Source organism: Monodon monoceros, unplaced genomic scaffold (genome assembly GCF_005190385.1).
Source record: "Monodon monoceros isolate NGI ecotype Baffin Bay Population unplaced genomic scaffold, NGI_Narwhal_1 Super_Scaffold_15, whole genome shotgun sequence".
NCBI lineage: Eukaryota > Metazoa > Chordata > Mammalia > Artiodactyla > Monodontidae > Monodon > Monodon monoceros.
Window position 1 is genome coordinate 15,666,851 of NW_021703771.1, and position 18,674 is coordinate 15,685,524.

General features: G+C 42.4%; 1 protein-coding gene across 2 annotated transcripts; it reads right to left on the reverse strand.

Annotated features, from left to right (window-relative positions):
* Positions 1–11,396: 11,396 nt before the first annotated feature.
* On the reverse strand, positions 11,397–18,439 carry TENT5A (terminal nucleotidyltransferase 5A). Of its 2 annotated transcripts, none has more exons than XM_029223613.1 (3): positions 18,060–18,439; positions 17,260–17,815; positions 11,397–16,150 (listed from the first exon to the last, which is right to left on the reverse strand). In XM_029223613.1, exons 2-3 carry the CDS (start codon positions 17,776–17,778, stop codon positions 15,374–15,376), a joined length of 1,296 nt encoding a protein of 431 aa, XP_029079446.1. In that variant the 5' UTR covers positions 17,779–17,815; positions 18,060–18,439; the 3' UTR covers positions 11,397–15,373. The 2 variants fall into 2 exon arrangements, with proteins under 2 accessions (XP_029079446.1, XP_029079445.1); XM_029223612.1 differs by having other exon boundaries at positions 18,005–18,335.
* Positions 18,440–18,674: the final 235 nt, after the last annotated feature.

The window sequence follows — 18,674 nt, forward strand, 5'->3', positions numbered from 1 at the left end:
GTTCTCCATGGTGGCTGTATCAATTTACATTCCCACCAACAGTGCAAGAGGCCTCCTTTTTTTCCACACCCTCTCCAGCATTTATTGTTTGTAGATTTTTTGATGATGGCCATTCTGACTGGTGTGAGATGATATCTCATTGTAGTGTTGATCTGCATTTCTCTCATGATTAGTGGTGTTGAGCATCCTTTCATGTGTTTGTTGGCAATCTGTATATCTTCTTTGGAGAAATGTCTGTTTAGGTCTTCTGCCCATGTTTGGATTGGGTTGTTTGTTTTTCTGATATTGAGCTGCCTGAGCTGATTGTATATTTTGGAGATTAATCCTTTGTCAGTTGCTTCATTTGCAAATATTTTCTCCCATTCTGAGAGTTGTCTTTTCATCTTGTTTATGTTTTCCTTTGCTGTGCAAAAGCTTTTAAGTTTCATTAAGTCCCATTTGTTTATTTTTGTTTTTATTTCCATTTCTCTAGGAGGTGGGTCAAAAAGGATCTTGCTGTGATTTATGTCATAAAGTGTTCTCCCTATGTTTTCCTCTAAGAGTTTGATAGTGTCTGGCCTTACATTTAGGTCTTTAATCTATTCTGAGTTTATTTTTGTGTATGGTGTTAGGGAGTGTTCTAATTTCATTCTTTTACATGTAGCTGTCCAGTTTTCCAAGCACCACTTATTGAAGAGGCTGTCTTTTCTCCATTGCATATTCTTGCCTCCTTTATCAAAAATAAGGTGACCATACGTGCGTGGGTTTATCTCTGGGCTTTCTATCCTGTTCCATTGATCTATATTTCTGTTTTGGGGCCAGTACCATACTGTCTTGATTACTGTAGCTTTGTAGTATAGTTTGAAGTTAGAGAGCATGATTCCTCCAGCTCCGTTTTTCTTTCTCAAGATTGCTTTGGCTATTCGGGGTCTTTTGTGTTTCCATAAAAATTGTGAAATTTAAAAATATAAATTCTAAGATTTTTTTCCCTGCTCCAAAAAGGTTATCATGCTCACCCAACTTTGAAAACTCCTGGAGTCAGAATGTGAACTGTTTAGATAATAGCTCTGAAGTTCCAAGTGATTAGACAGCACACTAGTCAGGAACAGATTAAAAGTGCTAAGGTTTGAGGAAGTATGGTATTTACTTAATCTGTTTTTTTTTAATCATTTAGCAAACAACAGGGACTTTTGGAATAGAAGGAGGCCTTGGAAATTTTAGGTAAAATTTTCTCTACTTTGGTATCAGCCATGCAAGTAATTTGTTATAAATATCAGTTAAAATACAGCAATTCATGAAGCATTTCTCTTTTTAATAAATTTGAATGGGTCCCAGAAAGTTCCCATAATGAGCTCTACCTAGCTGCTTGTACTCAGTGATACTTCCTGGAGGCATCATGCATTGGTCAGGATCACCACCTTGCAAGCCACCATGGGGGTTAAATCCTCTGGAGTTGGCCCACTGCTCTCGCACTTACAGTCTGTACCTTTAGGTAACTACTGAGCTTCTTTCAGTTTCTACTCCTGCAAATGGTGCCAATAATGATGTGTGACTCATAGGTTGTTTTGAGGAGTCAACAAAGGATGTAAAGCTCTCAGCACCATGCCTGCCCTGAAATGAGCGCTCAACTAATGTTAACCACCAATTTCTGTTGCGATTGCTGTTACAGAAAAAGGAAGAATTACATTTTAAAATTTGAGAAATGAGTCAAAGATACGTGTCCTGCCTGTAAACGTTATTCTTTCAGTCAAGATCAAGGCAAAAAACTAGCCCACTCCCCATCCAATCTCAGGCTCCCAGCTTCCCACTCCTCCATCCCAGCCCACCCTCAAGTTATTTGTAAGAGGGGCAGCTGAGGTATAGAGGAGCAAATAACAAAGCTGATTAATGACAAAGGCTGTACTGAAATTACAGAACTAGATGCACAACAGAAATACCAGTGTATTTTGGAGTAAGAAGATGGGGTTCATCATTTTCCTCTTATGTAAATTGGGAGTCATACTAAAATTCTTAATGCTCTTGTATAATGCAAATCAAAATATATGTAATATAGTGTTTGTTACACAAGTGTAAGGTGGTCATGCAAAAATGTTTTCTCACTAGACAAAATGTGTGAAGCCACCATACCAGTGGTTCCCACACTTCTCTGTGCCTCAAAATCTCCCACAGAGCTGGTTAGAAATAGAGATGTGTAAGGAAAGCGAGTTCTGTAACAAGGTCCTGGGGAGATCCTGATACATGGGAAACTGAGACTCTCTGTGGTACCACTTTATAAGACAGACAAGTGAGAAAAACAGGTATACATTCATACATCCTCCACAGGTTCCTGACAAACAGATCTCTATTGCATCAATAAGATTTGATAAGAAAACTACATATTGAGTACTTCAAACATGTATTGAAGGACTTCCCTGGTGGTGCAATGGTTAAAAATCCACCTGCCAATGCAGGGTACACGGGTTCAAGCCCTGGTCTGGGAAGATCCCACATGCCATGAAGCAACTAAGCCCGTGCGTCACAACTACTGAGCATGTGCTCTAGAGTACGCGAGCCACAACTACTGAGCCCATGTGCCACAACTACTGAAGCCCATGCACCCAGAGCTCGTGCTCTGCCACAAGAGAAGCACCGCAATGAGAAGCCCACGCACCACAATGAAGAGTAGCCCCCGCTCGGCACAACTAAAGAAAGCCCATGTGCAGCAACGAAAACCCAACGTAGCCAAAAGTAAAATAAATAAAATAAATAACTTTATTTAAAAAAAAACACACATATTGAAGAAAATGCACTGACAACCCCAAACACTTGATTAGGTCACCAACCAAAAGGGGGCGAGACTTAATCAATGAGTCCCTTAAATGCTTTCCACACACCCTAGAGAGCAGAGGGTTGGCCACTCATGAGTGAAACCAAACATTGGTCTATTCTTACTACCCCACCTGCAACTCATAGTCTGTATTTAAGCTGCCCGGTATCTGTCAATCATTCATTCCATAAACATTCATGAAGCTCTATATTAGCAACTGGGGGTGCAGTGGTGAGCAAACAGCTCTTGGGGTCTGGAACCATTTGGGCAGGTTCATTCTAGTCTTGGTGACAATCTACAACATGAATTACTTGAAGTACTGATGTTTTAAAGTTTTCAATTTAAAACATATTACAGCTGTTAAAAGAAATGTTATACCCATTATCTCATTAAGTCGGTATAGCAAAGACCTAAGTTATTTAGAGTTATTTACTACTAGTCCATTTTTACATTGAGGAAACAAAAATCCAAAGAGGTTAAGTACCTTGTCTAAAGTTAAATATGTTGTAAGCGGTGGGACCAGAATGTCTAGGCTAAGTGACACAGATTGGGCGCTATTGGCATCTGCAAAGCAGGGGCTCTGAGCAGTGCTGTGCTTCAGAAACACTATGTAAAAATTATAGATGTTCTTGCATCGCTCAAGGCTAAATAAAAATCACATGGAGGGGTTTCCTTAAGTGCCATCTTAGAAATACATCAACTAGTACTAGTACAGAACTAGAATCCAGGTCCTCAGCTCTGGTCTTGCCCTTCGCTCCCAATCACCCTCGACTATTTACCAAGTGACAAAGAATCCTGTTGACATTGTGTATTGAGAAAGGCTTGTGACATCATTAGGCAGACACTGCAGACTAGGAGAAAAATGCTAAGGAACGTTTCGGGTGGCAAAAGTAAACAGGTGTGATCGGCCTGCAGCACAAGAAAACTAATGAACATTTCAGGAATTATAGAAATGTATTCAGAGTTTTGTAAGAGGTTAGCATGTCTCATTACACTCTTTACCTTTCCCTTCAGACATTTTCTTCAAAATAAGGAAAAAAACCCCATATTCAAAAGCAGCCAGCTGGTAGCAAGCACTGTCAGTAAGACGTGATGTACGCCAGGCTAATTGATCACTTTTTAAAGATTAAGTGGCCCGTTCTCTGTAATACGACATACAGAAAACAGCTTTGACAGCACTGAAGTAGTCTGCTGAATTCTGAGTGCAAACTAAAAATTTAAATCATGCTTATTTTTTCTCAGGTAATCCACTCACAATAGGCAATTTACATGATCTCATCGTATAAGAAAAGCTCAGATGCTCTTCCTGAATCTTCTACCTGCTGTGTTGCTATGATGCACCTGCCATTTGGACAGATGGTTGATAGAGGGGGTAGAAGGACCTGGATACCAATTTGCCTTGTGTGTCTCAAGCAGAAATAGTCTCCCTCTGGGTAATCACTGAACAAGTTCTAAAGGCCTTTATGTCTTACATACAAGCTCTGTCTCTCTGGGTCTCATTTTTTTTCACCTTAAAAGTGAGATGATCACAATACCCTTTAATCTAATTCTCAGGATTATTTTGATGATTAAATGGAAAACACAATTATTTAATCAAATTAAACATGTACTACTGATATTATACACTGTCTGTAAGGCCTACTATGGGAACTGTTCACATCGTAGAACCACTTTTTCTTAGGGTTCACGCTAACTCAGCTGGGCTGGGCTGCACATTCTTTCTCCTGCTCTTAAGTTTAGAGGATGGAGAGAAACTGCAGCACTGACCATCCACAGCCAAGGGTGAGAGGTGGAAGGGGGTGGAGAGGTTAGGACAGAGCAAAGAACGTGAAGTTCAAGACTCGCCCTGGAATCCTCCCTCTTCTCCCTTCCAGCTGGAGAGCTAGAACTCAATCCCTCCTAAATTCCATTTCCTACTCAGTAAAGTGGTGAAAATATTGGTACTATTAGCTATTAACAAGATGATAGATGATGTACGCCAAGTGCTAAGCATCGTGACCCCGAGGAAGAACTCAACAAACGTCAGGTCCTCCCTCCAAATGGCCTGGAAAGATCACACACACACACACACACACACACACACACACACACACACACACACGGGACAGGGAGCTGGAGAAATGGAAGACTTCTCATGGAGTTGGGAGTCAGAATCCTGGCAGGCACATACTGTCGAAGGTTGTCCTTTCATGGAAATGAGGAAAAACTACCTCTTTATATGCCCATCTTTTAGAGATTTCCTCAGCTGGCTCTTCAAACCTTGAGTTGATTCAGAAGCCCCACACCTACCTGCTTTATAATGGAGCTTTACATGAGATGCTCAGTACTTTTTATGAAATATATCATGCTTGTTTCACTTCTCTCAACCAATTTCCCTCCCAACATCCCTTCTCATGAAAATTGCCATGGCTTAAGTGGTTTGGGACTTAGGACGAGATGGAGAGAGTTCAAGTTGGTTTTAATGAATACAAGTGGCAATAATGAAAGTCTGAAACTAACTTTTAAATGATTTCTTGAAGTCCGGGATCCTTATTGCACCAGATCTTCAACATCTTTGGCAATTATAGAACCTCACCTAAAATCAGAAGCCTTACTGTGACCATATGCAACACCACAGCAGGCACAGGGTCTGACAACACAAGAGCATTCTGCAATTGGGATACTCCTGAAACATCAACAACAAATGGTCATGACACATATAAATGCCCCAGGACAGGGGGCGTTTCGTTTGTTCCGTGAGGCTTGACCAGCTGAAGATGCCAGTGGAAACGCCAACAGTCTCATCAGCTGAAAGGGCTAACGAACACGCTTCCCTTTATACACTGGCCTCTACCCTTACTTCAAATAGGAGACAGACCTCAGTCTCTGTATTCACTGTCTGGAAAACTTCTCTCAGGGATTCCTGAGTTCTGAGAGATGTAGCAGGTGATGAAAAAGAGACTAGACACGGCCCAGGACAACTGAAGTCCTCAGTTTACCGGGCTACCAGATGAGGTTTGATTTGGGAACAAAGAGAACAGACCCAGGGGCGCTAGAAGATGGGCTTCCTGTCACCCTCGTCCTAAGCACCAGGCCACATAAATGCTGTCCACACAAGCTGGCCCACTGTTCTCAACTGCTTGAGCACAGGAACCAAGAAGAGGTTTGAAGACTCCTGCCCTAAACATCCCCACAGACACCGTCTCTCTCCTATTGTTTGGTGCTCCGTTCCTACCTCAAGCCTGGAATTTTTCCACCCAGGTCTCCTCTGGACCCCTTCCTCTGGACCCCTTCTTACAACTTCTTTAACACCTTCCCCAATAGATATTTTCGCTGCACCTCTCATCCTGGGCCAAATGGGATTCGGTCATTCATTCACTCACCAAAATTTAACGAGCATATCCTGCATAGTAGGCGTTATTTTGGACCCTAAGCACATGGTGGTAAATTAGACAAAGTTCTTGGCCTTCATGGAACTTCATTCTATGGTGACAAATAAACCATAAATCAAGAAATAAATCCAGTTATAGTACAATTTCAGGTAGAGACAGATGTACTGATAATATGCATCGAAAATTAGGATAAAGGCTTAGAGTAACTTGGTAAAAATGCTAGAGGGAAACTCTATTTGAAGTAGGAGTCTCTCTCTGAGAAACTAACATTTCAATAACTGATGATGGTAATAATAATAATAATAATAATAATAATAAAGTGAGGGTACAAGAGATGCAAAAAACTAGAGAAAGAGCTTTCCAAGGAGCTGGAACAACCAGCAGATGCTCTAAAGTGGGAACGAGCTTGGCCACTCATAGTTTGGCAAGTTCACTGCTGCTTTGTGTTTTATTTGTTTGTTCATATCCCTGTTTCACTTTTCAATTAAGACTGCTAGTGAAAGGAGCCAGCTTTGTACAACCCTTTGCAACTCTTCACAGAGCATCAAGCCAAGGGCATGAGAAAGTATTAAATGTTTTGATGATGGTGAAAGCTGTGGATTTCTCCTACCCAATGCAGGCCAGGGGAGTACATAAATAACCAATGACAGTTAGAAATGTTCCTTAAATAAAATCTCTACCCTGACAAAACAAATACCCAGACTGACAACACAACCGGTGCTACACAAATTGGGAGGGGGTAAGGTCTGGGGTGCGTGGTGCGTTTGGTGCGTTAGAAGCATCTGAGAAAAGGACTTTCACAGCTCTGGAGAAAAAAAAAGCAGCAAAGACTAAGTTGTAATAACTTCAAGATGACAGTTAACCAGACGCGCTTACATAAGAAACATTCAAGGGAATTTTAATTGTGCTGCAGCAAACAGGATTATAGGGCAGTAAAATTTCAAGGTGCATTCTAGTTAAGCCCTAAAGATTTTCGCAGTGGTTTTGAAAAGAGAACGCAAGTGTCCAGAAGGTCGGGGAGAATTTTTGCTTCCCTCTACAGAAATTGCAAAATATCTACTTTTTATCCTTTCCTGCCCAAACAAGCAAATGGCTAGTGCCTGTCCACACAGGGGCTGCCTGTGGGGAGATCTGCCTCTGAAAGCTCCCAAGAAGGCACATTTCAAGGGCTACTACCCTCATCCAGACTCCCCATTAGTCCACAGGGCTCTTTATGGTACCCCACGCAGAGCTAAGCCTCCTGAGTAATTAACCCCAGGGTAGCTGAAAAAATTAAATTTCAGCAAGTAAGTTCTACTTGTAAGTTGAACCTAGCCTTCCAAAGGTCAATGGACCAGTCCTTTCACTTCTTTTGGGTCTCCGAGTCTAGCACAGGCTAAACACATAAAAGGCATTCAGCAAATATTTAATGAATGAACCATGTTTCAAAGGGTTTGCTGCTACACATACTCTCTGTGAAAGCAGTGAGTGTTTCATGGTACCTGAAGTTAGATATTAACAAGCTATAAAGTGTTCTGGACTCTAATTGTATACTAGGAAACTTTTTCAGCCTTATTTTGTAATCCCATATAGGTTATAGGGTTACCTGATAAAATACAGGACTCCCAGTTAAATTTGCATCTCAGATAAATACAGATAAGTTTTCAGTATAAGTATGTCCAAAATACTGCATGGCACATACTTAACACTTAAAAAAAAAATTATGGCTTCTCTGAATTTCAAATTTAACTGGGCATCGTGTGTTTTTATTTACAAAATCTGGCAACTCTAATTTAGCCTTTGGGCCTTGAACCTGATTGAATTTGTTTCTCTTCTCTGATAACCGGACTCTAAAATGCAGATATTTTAATACTTTTTTATTATTCCCTATTAAAATAAAGAACAAATGAAGCATGATCGTCTTTACCTTATTGGCAGAGATATACAGGAAGATACTCCAGACCTTATGCAATTCACAATTAATGCACAGAATGGCGTTATCCATAGTGCCTAGTGTAGTTCGTTATGTTGAATTTTGCTAAAAGAAGAAGAAAAAAAAAGAATAGGGTTTCAGCCGTTTTCTAATGACATGGCCAGATGATGCCACAAAATCTTGGCGTTACTGATAAGTACACACTGTACTGGAAAATCAATAGTTTCTGAAGGGGATCCTGAAGGGAACTTTCCATTATGGAGGTTAGAAATAACTTAACCCCACACTCATAAATTCCTGCAGGTGGGGTGTTCCGTGTCCCTCGGCAGAAAGCACAGGCCTTGTCCTAACTTCATAAACAGCAAAGCTGGAATGACTGCCTTTAAAAATTACTAAGGGCATCTATTTTTGAAAACAGCATTTTTCAACGATTTTTAATGCCAGTGATTGAGGTGAGAAAGTAAACAGAAGAACAGCTGTCCCTTCACTTTAAGAAAACCTGATATGCTGAAAGAGCTTAGGTAAGCAGGTAAATTGTGAAAGTGGTTATTTATATTAAATAATAATTCATTTCAACACTCCATGAACTATTAGCCTCCCCTGGCATTTAGAAAAAATCATATCATTTACTCCCTCGCAAAGAGTTCCTCAACAACTCCCCAGGGTTTTCTGTATATTAGGGCGATGAAATTTTAGTCCCTTGCTCATTTTAAAACTCCACATTTATAGATATCTACACAATGGTTTGTAGTTACATTTAGTATTCCCTTTCCTTAAAACTCTAAGGTAATATGAACTCCTCCTGCTATTCTACAGAAAAACACTTGCCTATAACTCAGCTCTCTTCAACCCGTTTCATTTTCTCCAAAACTTGTAGATAAAGCTTCTCTAAAACTTTGGAGTAAAACACATCATTTTATTTTTACTGGTTCATACGCTCTCCTAACACTTCAAGTATGGTAGACATTAAAAAAATAAAACTCACTATTCATTATTCATTTTACAAATGGAGTCACTTCCCTAGAAATAGCAAAGAAGAATCACTCAGTCTTCATTTTTTAATAAATGTTTTATTTGAGAATAGTTTTAGATTTACAGAAAAATTGTGAAGAGTACAGAGAGTTTGCATATACCCTACACCCACCTTCCCCACTGTTAATGTCCTACATTAGCATGGTACATTTGTCATAACTAATAAACAGATATAAAAATGTCATTATTTCAGGAGTACAGTACTTTATTCAGATTCCCTTAGATTTTACCTAATGTCCTTTTCTGCTCCAGATCCCATCCAAGATACCACATGACATTTCGTTGTCATGTCTCCTTAAGGCTCCTCTCGGCTGTAGCAGTTTTCAGATTTTCCTTGTTTTGATGATTTAAGGAATACTAGTCTGATATTTTATAGAATGCCCCTCAATTTAAATTTGTCTGATGCTCTTCTCACAATCAGACATTATGGGTTTGGGGAGGAAGATTGCAGAGGTAAACTGCCATTTTCACCACGCCGTAACTACCTGTTATCTTCATGATTTATCACTGGTGACGGTCTGTCAGGTCTCTACACTGCTACAGTTACTGGATTATTTGGAATTCTGTACAGGAAATTTATCTTTTTGCCTCCATTTATTTATTTATTTATGCAATCATCTATTTCTGTGTGGATGCATGGATATTTTACACTCTGCATTATAATCCAATACTACTGATTTTTTGCTCAAATTGTTCTAGCTCGGCCATTGGAGTTCTTTCAGGTGGCCCCTGTGTCCTTTTGACATGGCCCCCACCACACATCATTTTGGGTTTTCTTTTTTCTTTTTTTTTTTTTGGCACACCCTTTCTTTCTGGAACTGTAAGATGCTCCAGGTTCCTCTGGTATATTCCTTGCCCCAGCCCTTGATCCAGCCGTTTGTCAAAGGTGGCCTAGAGCACAGCATTAGAAACCAAGACCTGGGCCTGGGGGGGAAAACCCCCTTTTTTTTTAAAAATTTTTCCCCCCCCCCCCCCCCCCCCGCTTGACTGTATCTGCTATTAGACCACAGGACATTCACATTATTTCAAGCTTGGTTCTAAGAAGGAAATTACAGTTTAATTTCTTAGGTATCTGATGATTTAAACAGTTCTTATTCTACTTTATATTTTAAAACTATGATTTTAATTTCCTTGTTTTTGCTTTCCGGGTATTAATTTTTTGTGTTTTGTTTTTCTTCTTAAAGCCACTGAATGTTAAGGTAGTAAGATTCCTAAGGAAAAGAAGGGTGTGTTACTTCTCTCCAGGTTTAGCTAGGTGCAGTCTGGTAATTCAACTAGAAATAGCAGGGTGTACCTAAGTCCAGGAGGAGCTTAATATATACTGTCCTTATTCAACCCTGGCTGAAAAAGGACTCTGTGATGACCACAGACATGCAAGGGATGGTTGTAAAAAAAATGAAGAGGTTGCAACAAAGGAAGAAGAGAATGACACACAAATAACACTACCAAACCAAATAACCACCTCGTATTTTATGATGTATATGACAGAAAACTGGCTTTGAATACCAGGAATGGCTCTTTCATAGCCGCAGAGTCAAGCATGTATTCTGTCCAACGTCAGGACTTTCAACGGTTTTAAAAGCCACAAGGACGTCCTATAATAGCTGAGGCTTACCAAATTCTCATGCTACTAGTACTGAGAAAGTCTCCAAAATGACACAAAGAAGAAAAATTAATAAATAAATAAATGGATGCTCCCTGGCGATCTGAACAGGTGAGATTACCTATTTGAAATGCTCATCGAAAGGGCAACATCTTTGCAGCCAGCATATGCATACAAAGCACAACATATTAGATCCTGTGATTGCCCTTCCTTCCACTTTCCCTTCCACTTAGTGCCTTCCAAAACTTGCTCCCTTCCTCCCGAGGCAAACACTCTGAATAACACTACAGAGCCTCAAATGGATGATATATATAAAACCATGGATGACTGAATCACAACACTTACGCTACTCCTAAAAACCAAGGCCCCCTCAGGGCTACAGCAAACCTACAGTCCAGAGCCAGGAGTCTCTACCGATCCTGGAAAACAGCTCTGACTGGGTCACTTAACACAGCTAAGCTCACAACCAGATTCAAAATGTTGGCACCCATTATCTAGATTCTAACGGATATTACTGAGCCAGTCCAGAGATGGGCTGGCTGCAAGCTGGGCGTTTTAATGACTTGCACTCCAATCAGAAGTTGACAAAGGTGGGTCGCCTCCAAACACTGCTTCATCTTTTCTCATAGACACAGGTTGGATTCGGAGGATATGGTCTTTAGCCAGCACAGAGATGGAAAACAACGCACAAATCAATAGAAAAAAATAACTTCTTTTTATTTACAAAAAAAAAAATCCAAATATTGGATGCTGTAAACAAAATTCACAATCTGTTCCCTCTAGCGCTGATTCAAATAAGTCAGTTTTTAAGAGTCCATTCTCCAGCAACTCCTTTTCTGCCTGTGACACAGACTAAAGTGAAAGTATTCCAAAAGAGTGACCCCAGGTGCGGCGTGCTGCCATCAGGGCCTCTTGGAGCAGGCGATGGTTGTAGAGAGGTCGGAGAGAGAGACAGCCAGCGGGCAGAGCATCCTCCATTCTGCAAGGATTTGCAGCCAGTCTCGCCAAGTTACTTGACATCTTCCAACTTTGTACTTTGACCACGTACTTTGTTAGCAAGCCATTATTACGACAAAGTATTACACAGAGATTCTTTCTTAGCGCTGAAAAGGCTATACTATAAGAGATCATAAAGAAATACTATATTCCAACAGGTGGTATATATGAAATTACTTTTTTTTTTTGGCTTTTTGGTTTCATCTAACACACCCTGTCTTCAAACAACAAAAAAGCCTATTTTCGAACTGCTGACAGCTTTTAACATAATACATTTCATTTACAAAATAGTTCACAATATTTATTTGACAAGCATTGCAATGAAAACAACTTTACGCACAATAAGGCAACCTACGATCAGCAAACAGAAAGGGGTGGCAAAAAAACGGTATGTTCACTTTTCTTGGCGTTTCCTCCTTGGCTTGGCTTACAGACATTCTTCCATCCTTGCAATTTTGGAGCCACGTTAAAACAATCCACCCAATATGAAAGTGAGCAAACACTTGATCCCGTTTCTGGAAGGGAAAAGTCCATCTTGATGTAGGACGTCTTGAGGCAACGAGATTTTACTGCAAATGAAGTCAACTTGTTAAAAGGGCAGGTGAAGTGTTCCCTGACATGCCAGGCTGAACAGGTGAGAAGAGACTCCAGAAGATAAAAAACTTCTTCCTGCTTTAAAGTAACAGCACACTCGACCAGATAAACACAAAGGTAAGCAAATCACAGGCACTAATCAGGAATTGAGAGCTGTCCTTTTCTCTGACCTATGACACACGGCTCTCTCTCACCAGACATTCAAATGTTTAGGCCACACATCCACAAAGAGAGACATATATTCCACTGTTTGTTCAACTACACATGCACAAGACTATAGTACATACAAAAGGGAAATAAATTATATAAATCTTAAATGCTGAAGGTTGTCTTGAGTACAGCCTGTTCTATCTGAATGCCAGGTGCTGGTATTTCCAACTATGCTACCAGCCCCAGAGTAAGCAAGAAAAGAACAAAAATATCTGAGAAAACAAATGAAAAGTGTATTTTCCAAGAAGGCCCCTCCAAACAAAAATCTGTGTCATAAAATAACACCAGGTTGTTGCTATGGCAGAGCCAGAGACCTTCAGATTCTTTCTGAAACAGTGGACGACTCATCGGTCAAGAGTTAGGATGAGAAGGAAGAAGGCAGATCACCAGCTACTCCTCCTCTGTTCCCGAGGGTTCCCTTAGTTTTCTTTTAGGAAACATCCGAACAGGTAAGGAGGCGGAGCTCTGGCTGCTGACAGTTAAGTATCAGGCTTAATCTGCAAATGGAATATTTCCTGGGAATTACAATGAATTTTTCAAACCCAGGGCTGGAGTGAGGGAGTCTGAGCCAACGTGGGAGAAGAAAGAGTTCCCTACGTAACAGTGAGTGGCAGTGCAGTAGCTGTTACAGCTCGGACAGAATTCACAGGGACGCTGCTACGACAAACCCATCAAGTTCTGGTTAAGGCTTCAAAGAAAGATGCACAAGAAAGGTAGTGCGGATGGATTAAACCAGCATTGAGCATCTGAGGGATGCCCAGATAACAAATAAATTACACTGCCAACAGGATGATGCTAGTTTCTTCCCCAATCCCTCTTTAACTGATGACAAAAATCTGGTTGACTCTTCACAGGAACGATCAGAGTAAACAGTCATCCACTAGACTTGGTAGGGGTTGTGTAGCTGTTTCACAATACAAAGGGAAGGTTGTCGGGTGTTAGATTTGTTTTTAACAAATACATTTTCAAAGACCAGTGTCCAAAGGAATTAAGGGCTGAGAGAAGGGATGGGTTTGGGATTAGCTGTCACTGAACTGAAACAGTAATGCCGGTTCATTTCACAAAGGTGTAACTGGTCTCTTGGGAAACAGAAAATAAAGTTGGATCTGATTGAATGCAAAGTGAGTGAATTTAAAGTACAGTACTAAATACTTAAATGCAGTGTGACAAACAGGTCAAAGATGTTTCATATTGGCATGAATTTATAAAATTTTATATATAATATATATTTCATATATAAATTTTAAGTAATCGTGCAAATACTCTTTAAAAAGGGTCATTTCACATTTACTAAATTCTAGTGGTCCTGGAATGCACAATGCATTCATTTAAAAATTCATTTAAATATTAATAAGTAGTGTTCAGATCACCAGAAATTCTTTTTAGCAGTCAGGGATTTAAACAGACTATCACTGATCCATGATCCACTGGATTATACACCATGGAGGTATGCAAGTATTACAAAAAGTAAAAGGGTTCAAACTATCAAAATGGCAGTTTAGTGTAAAAAACGAGTGCTCTGCCCAACAAATATTCTCCCATTTGTGGAATTCTATGACTCACAAAAAAAAAAAAAAGGAAAAAAAAACTCACTAAAAATGTATAATCTCTGCTCTTCCTATCAAATATATTAATTGTTTTCCTCCTTCATTTGCTTTAATTTTTTTAGATGTGGGTTTTAATTCATCACTGCAATATGCCCACGTCTCATGTCATCCTGTTGAAAACATAAAAGCACACAGTATTTAAACATTTCCTATATGCTACATTTTTCTAGACCATAATCAATGTATTGTGTGTATATACACATATCACAAATATGTATATATATACACATAATATACACACACATACACATGTACCTAGGATAATATCACACCAACAAGGTTAATTTTATACAAGTATTTGTCAAGAAAAAATAGGGCATCTCCTCCACCATTCACAAGCTTATGTGTTGTTTTATTTTCTTCTTGAGTCCCTGATAAAATAGTCATTAAACCATAAAATTTTTCCACTTCAAATTTTCAGAAGGCAACAGGCACTTTGATGTATATTGGTGTGTAACAAATATAGTAACTCTTTATATATTCTATTTCTTTTCTACTTGGGTATTTTTATCTGTTAAATCTTTGGTCCTTGAGCATACTTTCTTTGCTACAGCTGTTTTTGCTTGCATTTTCACATTTAAAAAATGCGAGCTATGCACGCAGCTGGAAATAATGGATTGTGTCATCATAAGTTCTGCTGTTTGTTATGAGAATTGCACCCTACTACTGCTCATTCGGAGCAAGCCATTTCTATTAGCGCAATGGGAGAGTTCCACAGAAAGCACTTGCTACAAGCCTCAGATAGTAATCCCAGTGTTGGAGTCCCCCTTCCTCCTGTACAGTTGTTACTATCTGAACTCCTGAATTGATAATTTCGTTGGAGTGAGACCCTTTTTTCCTCTGTATTTTCCCTTTTGTGAATTCCGTCTTATAAGAAACTCTCCATTTGTCTTTTCTTCCTATGGCAAAGCTATGGGAGCAGGTACTGCAAACCCATATTGTCATAAAGCTTTTTTTCTCTTGTTATTTTAGGAGAACCTGGTTGTTTTTAATGACAGGTCTCTTTTGTTTCAGGACAGAATCCAGTTGGGTCGGAGAATGAGGGAAGGTTGGCGGTGGTGGTGGGGCGGGTTATTTTGAGATCATGCTCCCATACCTAGGAAAAGATCCACAAGCTTTGCCAAGTTTAAAACCAGGAGCAGATCATCATTGCACAAAACATATCCCTAATCATGGCTGGGTCACTCAGCCTTTTTCTTTTTTTTTTTTTTTTTTCTTATCTTGTCTGAAATGGCTTCCCCACAGGACACTTTTAAATGATTCCTAATTGCAAGGTAGCCAAGTAGAGTATGTCTGTTGCTGGCATGTGAACACTGGCTGGACCTGTGCAATGTAGTAATTGCTAAAGTTGGCATCTGCTACATACGGGGCTGGCTGGTAATAGCAAGTGACATTAGCCACGTTAGGGATGACATTTTGGTCAGCTAGCACCCGGATAGCCAGCATTGTGATCAGGTTTAAAGTCTGTCTTCTTTCATGTCCCATCAGGCACACGGTACTCTCATTCACCACTCCATGAAGGGTCATGAGATAGTCATACTTGCGGTCTTCCAAGCCCACGAAGTGGTTCTGCAAATAGGACTCCAGTTTTCTCTGCTGCTCTCCAATGTCTGAGAAATCGATGAAAAACCTAGAACACATATACCTCTGAAGGGTCTTGATCTCATCAGAGGCGGGCCTAAAGCCCCTCACTAAGAGGTTGCAGTACTTAAGCAGGCCTCCCCCTCTGATTTCCTCCGGGTTCCGGGTGGCAATGATCTTGTTACAAAGGTGATCAAAGGCTTCGTGGAAATCGCCATAGACACTCTCCCCGATTATTGTGGGGTGAAACGTTTCAGTCATTGGGTTCTCTGAACATTCGTAAAAGAGGAGAAGAGAGTCTAATTTGATTTGAAAAGAATCTACACTAAATTCAAACTGCCTCCGGAGGGAATCCACAAATTTCAGTTCCACATTTTTGCCACTGTTGTTTGACAGGGATATAAGACTCCATCGGTCAGAGTCATTGCACACTTTAACCATTTTCTGCACATAAGCTTCCTACAATTTAAAAGACAAAACAAGAAGATGAGCAAACCTAGAAAAAAATAATCAATAAATAAGTACATCCTCGTCACAGCTGAGAATTATTTTGCTCCTTCCCTTTTGTTTTGTCAGGTTTCAGCAAAACACTACCTGCAGGCTTAAACATTAAACATAAACAGTCTTCTCAAAACAACAACAACAAAAAGAAATACATTTAACGAGTGGTTTTGCCGTCTGGGAAAGAGAGTAGAAATAATGGTGTGAGGCTTTTGGCAGACATAGCGCAGTACTAGGAGGTTCTGTTGTCATGCCTGACTTTCAAAATGTTATTTTTTGAGAATGATCTTATAGGTACAATATTCACACAATATCACCACAATATTCAAAAGACAGAAGGGTCTACAGGGAAAAGCTAGTCTGCCTCTCACCCTAGTCCCTAGTCACCTAGTTCCCCTCCTGCTAAGGGAACCGATAGGATTTGTATCTTGACAGTCCCGCCAGGGCTCCTGCAGTTAAAATCAAATATGAACGAAATTAAGACATTCTGGGAGGCTGGTTCCTCGGATAATTTTACCTAATTGTATAAAACGAGCTTTGGACCAAAGTGGGGAGGAGGGGACCCATTATATCCTGAACACATGAACCAACCTGGAAAAGCACCATATATATGCTTAACACACGGCGTCACGTGAAGGCAGCTAGGAAATCTATTCACATTCTCCAATACAATAATAAGAACATTGACTAGCCTCTGCTGCAGGCTGCCCTTTTCCCAGAGACTAAATAATCAAATGACTCAAAAAAAAAAAAAGAAAGGTTCACATCATTTCACTCTTCCACTTATCAGAATCTCCTCTGGACACGACTCAATAAAGGAAAGCCAAGAGTTAAAAAATGAGAAGGAAGAGAAGGCAGGGCAGAGGAGGAAGCAGAAGACTTGGAAGCTGAAGCAGCTTAAACACTCAACACAGTCCACGCACCTTGGTTTCCTCAGGAAAAAACTCAAAAGCAAAATCAGCCAGGGCGCCCACCTGGGTCCGGGCCGCGGACGTGCGCCCCTCTGCCCGCCGCGCCGCCCCAGCGCCCGGCCCGCCGCCGCCCCCGGCCCCTCTCGGGAGCTTTACCTTGAGTGTGAGTGGTGTGATTTTCTCTTTGTTCACCCCTTCGGGTAAGAAGTCCAACAGGCAGTCCAGCACGACGTCCTTCACAGTCTGAAACTCCTCTTCCCCGCGCAGGTCGGCGCAGAAGATGAGGTCCAGATCCTTGTAGCCCAGGCCGCTGTCCTGGTGCAGGACGTGGCTGGCGGCCGAGCCGTTGAGGCGCACGTCGCGGACGCCGATGCGCTTCTCGGCCAGGCGCCGCCGCACCACCTTCACGATCAGGCTGGGCTGCAGCTCGAGCGTGGGGAAGTTGCCGCGCCCGTGGATCGGGATGGTCTCGCTCAGGATGCCGTCCAGCCGCTGCACTTGCTCCCAGTTCAGCACGTTGCAGTGCGCCGTGGGGCTTTCGCAATAGTCCAAGCAGTGCCCGCCGCCGCCGCCGCCGCCGAAGTCGCCGCCGCTAAAGTCGCCGGCCAGGGGGATGTAAGGGCCGCCGGCCAGCTCGTCCTCAGCCATGGCAAAGTACCCTTCGCCTTCCGCCATGAAGTGCCCGCCGAACGCCACTGGGCCCTGGTCGGTCCTAAAAGAGAACAGAGGGAAGGAGCGCGCTGAGACGCGCGGCGGACAGGCGGACAGGGGCCCGAGGAGTAAGGAGCGCGCCCCCTCCCCGCTTCGCCCCCCGCCTCAGGGGCTCCCCGGAGACTCTCCCTCCCCAGGCCCCCGCGGCCTCCGGCCCGCGCGCGCCGCGCCCCGCAGAGCAGCCCCGCACCAAAAGTATCTCTGATGCATCTGGAAAGCGCAAGCGAGAGTCCCGTCTGTGTCACCTGGAGGCGGCCGCCCCTTCTAGGAGCGCGGCGAGCGAGGAACTGCGAGGCGGCAATACTTCAGGAGCCGCGAGTGCGCTCCCGGCAGCGGCGAGCGACTTAGTCCTTCCCAGACCGCCGCAGCCCGCGCCGGCCACTCCCGCCCCTCACCCCGCCCGCGCCGCCTCAGCCGCGGTGGTCCCGGAGGTGGCGGCTCCTACTGCCGCCGCCGCCGCCGCCGCACACACTCCCGTCTCTGGAGCTTTAGCAGTTGTGCGGGAGAAATGTCCTCAGTACTTTTTTTATACCGGGGCCTCTCTGCGCTTCCGGGGCCCGGCGCCGCACGCTCGCCACACCCTCCTCATCTGCATAGGGCGCCGCCCCCACCCGCCCCGCGGCCGAAGCCCTTGCGGAGTCTAGCGCTGAAGCGGCGGGCCCGATCCCCGGAGCTGGAAGCCGCCGGCGATTCCCGTGTGCACTGATGTGCGCAGACATGTATTTGATGTATGGACCCCCCACACACCCCGCCCCTCTTTTTCTTCCCTCCAACGACGAAACACTTCCGATGCCTCAAGTGTTCTAAATGGCCCTCACACTGGTTCCCGGCTAAAGTCGCGCAACTGCAGCAACTTCCAA

What these genes read in the sequence shown, in the direction of transcription:
- TENT5A (XM_029223612.1), bottom strand. Translation starts at nt 18,024, where the DNA reads ATGCATCAGAGATACTTTTG. An exon ending in ATGCATCAGAGATACTTTTG is followed by an intron (nt 17,816 to 18,004) that starts GTGCGGGGCTGC and finishes GTTCTCTTTTAG; the next exon opens with GACCGACCAGGGCCCAGTGG. An exon ending in TCACACCACTCACACTCAAG is followed by an intron (nt 16,151 to 17,259) that starts GTAAAGCTCCCG and finishes TTTAAATTGTAG; the next exon opens with GAAGCTTATGTGCAGAAAAT.